An 8,135-nucleotide genomic window follows, 5' to 3' on the forward strand; every position below is an offset into this window, starting at 1 on the left:
TATGAAACTTGTATAATATTATACACATGTTAGTTAATAACTTGCCGATAAAATTCTTTTGAAGTGGTTTGCCATACAAAAGTTATATTCCACGAAACACAGCTGCTATTTGTTGACTGTAAAAAAGGCACATAAACAAAACACGATACAACTACACAAAAACATATAACATACACAAAAATTTTACTAAACTACAAATCTACATACCTGGCCTACTGTTTTCCATTTTAATTCTCTGAGCAAATAATAACCAAAAATGTTTCAAAATGATTTTCCGCCAATTTTGTCTTACGCATGTTATCGACAATCAGCTGTCTTTGAGAGGTGGGCAATAAGCCAGTGTTGCATAAAAAAGTAAAAATCGACTTTTTTTATCTAATTAGACTATCCTAAATATAAAGAAAACATAAATTTTTTTATTCCGTTAAAAAAATTTTTTTACTTTCTGCAAAAAAAAAAACATAAAAAACCAATGTGCATTGCCTTGTGTCCAAGTTGTGCCACAACTATGGCTTTTAACGCTACGCTTTTAATAGTTCAGCTATCAGCCAATTCGAACTGTCTTTCCTCTTCTTGTTTCTTCTTCCTCCTCACCTCACATTGCGCCACGCTCAGCAGGGATTTTCGCTCTCTTTCCCCACATCGCTCTTATACAGAAACTTTCGTACACGCGCTCTCTCAATAAAGCGCTCTCTCTCTTATCATTCCTTTTTATCATCATTTATTTCCACAGCGAATACACAGAGAGACTTATAATTAACATTAAATCTAATAAACCAAGTAAATTCCCGACACATGTTTAACAAAGTGGCTGCCGGCGTCTCTATACTGTCATATAGTTGTGCAAATAGTTCTCTGAATTCTGGCCACTTAATTCCACCGTAGGAAATCTGGGAAACCCTATGGGATGCTCCTCCTTCTAAAGAGTTGCTTAGTGCCATAACCAAAGCGCTTCCTTCCAACAAATTTTCTGCCATAATTATATTGACAGTTTTGAGCAATGCACCTGCATCTGCACTTGCAGTGTCTGCGTTAAATTTCGGTAGCGTCATTTTGCTGGGTTGCGTTCTCATTTTGGAAGTCTGCATAGATTTAATGAACTCCATGAAATTTTTGCTTTGCGACTCTAATAATGCACGTCACTGATCACTCGAGATGTCTTGGGAGTAGACCGATTCCACTTCTGATGTCGGAGCCGCTTCCATATTGATTATCACAGCAAGTCGCCTGCGTGTTGTCCCTTTGGCAGTTCTCACCAGACTGATATACTGAAGCGAAGCCCTCTCGATGTTTTTCTTTCATTTCTCAACTTTACTCAATTGCTTTATCCTTACTTCGTTTCCCAGAAACTCTATCACACAACCACAGGAGCCATGCTCATTTGAATACACACACAAATGACGCCCACTCAATAACGGAATGCTTTCCGTCAATTTTATTGTTCACTGCTCATTCTTAACATAACGGATCTATAACATAATTTCGGTTACATACAAATAATAATTCAAGGAATACAAATCTACTCAATCTCCGACATACATATATTTTTGCCAGTGTAATAGAATCAATAACGTTTTGCAGGTCGAATGTTCACAATCGTGATTTTTCTCATTAAACAATTTGGAATTGATAATAAATTGTTGGTTATTGTAATGAAATCGTCGTGATCCGGAGTTCCAGCTAACCATTTCCAAACAGTGCCTAACTTATGTATTCCCCATTTTGATCTAATTGATAACAGCTGTGACAAAACTAATTAGATTAATTGCAGTTCGTAAGATATTTCCCATTGTGACCTTTTATTTGTATTATTTTTTATGTATCCTGATTCTAGACCGATAATTTCCTTATAAAAACTTAAATAAGTTAGGTGGAATAAGTAGGCATATGATTCATATTCTTTCCCTTTTGTCTTTGAACAGGAAAATTTCGTTATTGGAGTTATCAATTATTTTTGAAGCGGATATCAATACGGATGTTGTTAAAAGTACTAAGAATTGCATTTTATGTTAATTTTATTTGTTAAAACTTAATATTGTCTTTGTTCCTACTGTGTACTCTGTTCCTACTATTGACTATTATTTTGTTAGGTAGGTTTTCTTTAACAACCTGTTTCGTATATCTTTTGTTTAGTTTATTTCTCTCATCATGTTTTTTTCATACATGATATTCTTTTTCCTTACGACCTTCATAATGTGTTTCTAATATTTTTTCTTAAGTGTTTTTTAATATTTTTCAATGTTTTTGCAAAACAATGAGTGATTTTTGATATTTTTCAATGTGTTTGCAAAAAGAATGAATTCTCTGATTAAATTCTTTTGCGGATCTAATAATTATTTCTGAATAGTCAATGAGATTAAATTCTTCTTTTATGCAACAAGCTCATTCTTTTAATGTGCCCTTTCATTTTGTCCATTCGAGGTACTGCGTCTGGGGTCTTCGTAATGTAGAGTTAAACCACATCTTTGTGCAAAGGATTTAAATTATTATTCCATTCATTCATTATATTCCATTATACCGTTTTCTGCATCTATTTTAGCTCCAATGTTTCGTAATAGATTGTACCCAACTAATAGTCGGATTCTAAACATTCTATTTCATAAAATAGATGTTTTCTTTCAAATATATGGTAATATTTTATAATTGAGTATTCATGAACTGTAGATACTCTCTAGTAAGTTGGCAACTCTTTTTTATTTTTAAAAATTCCCTTTTTTATATAGCAAGGCTCCAGTGTTAATATTTTTAGTTGTTTTTTTGTTTTTCTGTCTATTATGGTTATATAATAAGGCCCCTGTAGGGTTCTGATCTTAAAAATTATCCTCATCAATGTTATTCATTCTCATTCCTTTCTGGGCTGGTTGACTTACGGTCCCAGTTGCTTCTTTTTTTAATTGGATTTGAGGTTCAGTTTTTTGTGCTGGGTATCGATTAAAATGATGTACGTCGGAAGGTCTTAAAGAATTCCAAGCGCAGAGGCTTAACATTCTGTTTAATTTCTGGAACGGGGTTAAGGTCGAAGTCGAGTTTATTTTGGACTTCTTTTTTGGGGGATTCTTCTTTGTCATCCTGTCCACCCATATCAATCTGTAGCGTGCCTTCGTGGGAGCTATTTGAGTCGGAGTCTTCAGTCCTAGCTTTCTTATTGGGTATTTCCTCCTGAGGGCTGCTGTCCAGATGTTCATGGCTCCGCTTGGTTACATTCTTTAAACCATCCTTTGCTCTGCTGAGTTTTGGTGATGCATCTTGATTCGTCTCCATTTCGAATTCATTTTTTTCATCGGTACTGAGACGCAGCCGTTTTGGAGCCGAGTCTTCCATGTACTCGGCGGGTCGCAATAGATTGCTGGAATTACTGTTCCCATCTCATCCCACATCATGGGTCTTCAGTTTCTCAAACTGATCGCACGCATTGTCGGAGTTGTCTATTTGTAGGTCCTTAGCTTCACCTGATTCTGTAGTGGAATCATTGGAAAGTTCTTTTAAAGCTGTTTCCTTTTGGGTAGTTTGAACTTCCTTTTCCGGTATCTTATTCTGCGGTGTTTCATCCTCATCCTCGGAGACGAGAACAACTTCGTCATCCTTAGCTTGTGGTTTCACAGAATTTTCGTTCGTTGGATTGGCTGTGGTGCCCACATTTTCGGTCTTCTCTAGGGGTTCAAAGAATATAACTTCGTCATCGGACTCCGTCTCTTTGGTCTCCTCTTCAACAGCCGTTGATTCCTTGCTTTCTAAATGCTTTAAATTTCCATCAGTAGAAAGTTCGCATACTCCATTTGTCGTGGGTTCCTTGTCGCCTTCTGGTTCATCCTCTGCAGCCTTATTTTCTTCTATCCCTACAACCTTTCTGACCGCTTCTACAAGCAAATCATCTATTGTTGTGTATTTCATTTCTTGGGCTTGAGTTCGAGCATCAAATTCCTTTTGGACTTTCTTTTTGGGATCTTCTGTTTCTTCACCTTCGATCACCACAGGTTCCTCAAGCTCTCCAGTCTGTTCTATTTCCTTTTTCTTTTCTGGCTCTTCTGTGTCCTTAACATCTTCCACATCCTGGGATGGGTTTGGATCTTCCTTTCCCTTGGTGTCTCCCAGTATCTCTGCTCTTTTCGACGCTTGTATAGTTTTCATCTCCGGCTTTTCTTTATCCTTCGCCTCTTCTGAATCTTTTGCTTTCTTGCAGTAACCAGGCTCTTCTTTTTCCTTTTGCCCTTCTTCCTCGGATTCCTTTATTATCATTTTATGTTATTATTATACCCTGTCTAAAATTATTACTCTGACAATTGTAGTTATTATTCGGACGATTTTCATATGGAGTATTTACTTGAATTGGTTCTGGTGGGGGTTGTACCTTAGAATTGTTATATAAATTCCAATTATTATTTTGTCCAAAGTTCCTGATTGTCGGCCAATTATTATTCTGATTATTGTTCTGATTACTATTCCAATTATTATTCCATCTATTTGATATATTATTTTTCTGTCTGGAATCTACTGGTTTAAATCTTAAGTGGTTTCCTTGATTTTCGTCATTTCGTATTTTGTTCAGGAAAAAGCGTTTCTGAGATTGAACCGTTCAATCCAGAAATAAAAATTGTAAGAGCATTGCCCCTAATTGTTTTATTTGATTCTTTGCTTATTTCATTGTCTTTTCCATATGTAATTATAATTTATTTATGAGTATTGTCAGTTTCTTATTTACTTCGTTTTAGAATTCTGCAATGCTTAATCGTCCCTGTCTAAGGATGCTTAATTCCGATTCAAGAATATGGATTGGTCTTTTATCGTCATAAATAAAATCCAATCTCGAAAGAATTGCTTGGAAGTCCAAAACGGTACGATGGTTAGTTAAAGCATCATGTGCTGCTTCCATGATTTTATTACGAAGAATTGTTAAGGCATCATGTAATTATTAAGTATCATGGCAGATTCTGCACCATCTCTCCAGCCTACATATTGGGTTATTTCTCCTGTGAACTTTGGTAAGGATTTTGATACTTCTAGTTGGGTCCATTGTTTGTATTTTATAATCCCCCCACTACATTTCTGATAGCGTTTAACTGCCCTTCTATCCCTTCAAATTTTCTGGTCACTTCACCCAATTATACATTTATTATTCGCAGAAATGGTTGGCGCTGAACCTCCGGTTGCCATTGTCAAATTTAAATTTTCCAAACTATTTTTTAATTTTCCAGATTGTTTTCTTTAATAGATTTTGTAATGTTTAATTTTAATATTAATAGTATTCCCTATATCTGTTCTTATTTTTTTAAAGACTTAATATTATTTTCAGCTCACGATACTTTCCGTTGGAGTCTTCCTTCCGTTTAGTTGTGCTGATTACTTTCTGTTGGGGTCTTCCTTCAATTGTTTCTTTTTAGTTGTAGCAAGGGATTGCCCTCAGCTCTTCCTTCCTTCTTGGTGTTGATTTTATTTTCAATTTTTTTTTTGAATATTTTTTGGTTTGGTTTCTGTTTCTTGTATTTTGTATTTAGTATTCACTCCACCTTTTTTATATATTAAATTCTTAATTGGATTAATTAATTTCCAATTAGTTTTTTTCACGATCACTGTCAGTTTCCACTTAAAATGTGAGTTGTTGGCGGCGCGAGTTCCGTTTTATATTTAACTTATTATCGTAAATATTTTTTTAGAACTTTTGAAGTACACCGCAATACGTTAAGAGCAAATTAAAAAAGTTACTATTTAATTATTTAAAAAAATAGTTAGTGATAGTGATAGACTTTTTCACTTATACTATTACAAGACACTTTATTACCAGCTTATATCGTCCCGATTCAGACTGATTCAGACTGATCTTCTAATTCTTAATCCTGATCCAATCAACCTCGACCAGAAGCTTTTGATTCGAGATTTTTGAACTTTCAGTTCTGTTTAGGATAAAAGCTTTATGCTGAAATTATTTCACAGCATTGTGAAATTGAAATTTGCTGACTGATGCAGTATGATTGAAGCGCAATAAGTTGATCATGGCTTTGTCTCCGAGTGGAGGTTGTGTTTACTTTAATTTTGTTTTTCTATCGGGTGGCTAAGTGTTGGCGACAAAAACAAGGGTAAAGGCAGCCTAAGTGTTGGCGACAAAAACAAGGGTAAGGGTAGCCAAGTGTTGGTGACAATTACAAAGGTAAAGGCAATGCTGCTGAGATTGGAGTTTGAAATCTAAAATGACGCGCCCCGCTTTTTGTATGAATTTCGCTAAAACGTTCTCTTAATTCTGTTAAAAAATCTTTTTAAGTATTTAGATTTCCTGAATTTGATTTTTAGTCTCGTAATCAAATACAAAATGATTAAAATTAATAATAGAAATTAAATTGATATTTTCCAATTGTAAATTTTAATAAATGGGTTTAAAATATTAATGTTGTCCAGAGTAAGTTCTGAGTTGTTGGATTTAATGTAATCTGATATTTCCAGATTCTTAAAGTGGTTGGTGGTTATGTACTCAAGTATGTTGTTTTCTAAATTAGTGTATGAAATATTAATTAAAGTGGTCGTGCCGTTAATTGTTATTAAATATGACCCTTTAAATGAGAATGGTTAACATTATTATTTTAATTTATTAGAATGGCACCTTCTTCAATTCTTTTTCTATATTCTTTTTTTTTTTTTTTTGATTGATTCCTCTCCATTTAGTAAGCGGGTAAAACAAGTTTTATCTATACTTAAAAAACCACATGTTTGAAAAAAGTTCATTCTTAAAGTTAGATATTTCATAGAAAGTACTTTCGCATTTAGCGACCTGTTTTTAGTTATTACAGGGTATTTGATATAAATTATTAAAAGTTCGTTATGTAGTACAATTTTGAATACGGAGTTACCATCAGATCTGCAATAATTACAGGATTTTGTTGGTGATTTAATATTTCTTTAATGTCTTCATTATTTAACATTGTTGTCTTAAATACATATAATTAAATACTCGTAATACTCATAAGTAAAAAAAATATAATTTTATTTTACTGAATGATTACAAATATATTTTTAGTTGAAGAACACCGACCAATTACAATTAGGTCTCAAACTGAACTCATCTACTTATTCTGATTTGGTTGACGTTCAAGCCTCGGTATCGAGCTTTTCTAATATGGACTTTGGACTTAAGGGATATGATCAAGTGAAGAGAAAAAGCTTCTGGTATCTTATTCTGCGGTGTTTCATCCTCATCCTCGGAGACGAGAACAACTTCGTCATCCTTAGCTTGTGGTTTCACAGAATTTTCGTTCGTTGGATTGGCTGTGGTGCCCACATTTTCGGTCTTCTCTAGGGGTTCAAAGAATATAACTTCGTCATCGGACTCCGTCTCTTTGGTCTCCTCTTCAACAGCCGTTGATTCCTTGCTTTCTAAATGCTTTAAATTTCCATCAGTAGAAAGTTCGCATACTCCATTTGTCGTGGGTTCCTTGTCGCCTTCTGGTTCATCCTCTGCAGCCTTATTTTCTTCTATCCCTACAACCTTTCTGACCGCTTCTACAAGCAAATCATCTATTGTTGTGTATTTCATTTCTTGGGCTTGAGTTCGAGCATCAAATTCCTTTTGGACTTTCTTTTTGGGATCTTCTGTTTCTTCACCTTCGATCACCACAGGTTCCTCAAGCTCTCCAGTCTGTTCTATTTCCTTTTTCTTTTCTGGCTCTTCTGTGTCCTTAACATCTTCCACATCCTGGGATGGGTTTGGATCTTCCTTTCCCTTGGTGTCTCCCAGTATCTCTGCTCTTTTCGACGCTTGTATAGTTTTCATCTCCGGCTTTTCTTTATCCTTCGCCTCTTCTGAATCTTTTGCTTTCTTGCAGTAACCAGGCTCTTCTTTTTCCTTTTGCCCTTCTTCCTCGGATTCCTTTATTATCATTTTATGTTATTATTATACCCTGTCTAAAATTATTACTCTGACAATTGTAGTTATTATTCGGACGATTTTCATATGGAGTATTTACTTGAATTGGTTCTGGTGGGGGTTGTACCTTAGAATTGTTATATAAATTCCAATTATTATTTTGTCCAAAGTTCCTGATTGTCGGCCAATTATTATTCTGATTATTGTTCTGATTACTATTCCAATTATTATTCCATCTATTTGATATATTATTTTTCTGTCTGGAATCTACTGGTTTAAATCTTAA

The 8,135-nt window shown here is 34.6% G+C and overlaps 1 protein-coding gene across 1 annotated transcript; it reads right to left on the minus strand.

The window, feature by feature from the left end:
• Positions 1–3,366: 3,366 nt before the first annotated feature.
• Positions 3,367–7,864, minus strand: LOC116800703 (cilia- and flagella-associated protein 251-like). Its single transcript, XM_032717162.1, has 2 exons — positions 7,202–7,864; positions 3,367–4,224 (listed from the first exon to the last, which is right to left on the minus strand). The coding sequence occupies exons 1-2, from the start codon at positions 7,862–7,864 to the stop codon at positions 3,367–3,369; spliced, it is 1,521 nt and encodes a 506-aa protein (XP_032573053.1).
• Positions 7,865–8,135: the final 271 nt, after the last annotated feature.

Source organism: Drosophila sechellia, chromosome 2R (genome assembly GCF_004382195.2).
Source record: "Drosophila sechellia strain sech25 chromosome 2R, ASM438219v1, whole genome shotgun sequence".
Taxonomy (NCBI): domain Eukaryota; kingdom Metazoa; phylum Arthropoda; class Insecta; order Diptera; family Drosophilidae; genus Drosophila; species Drosophila sechellia.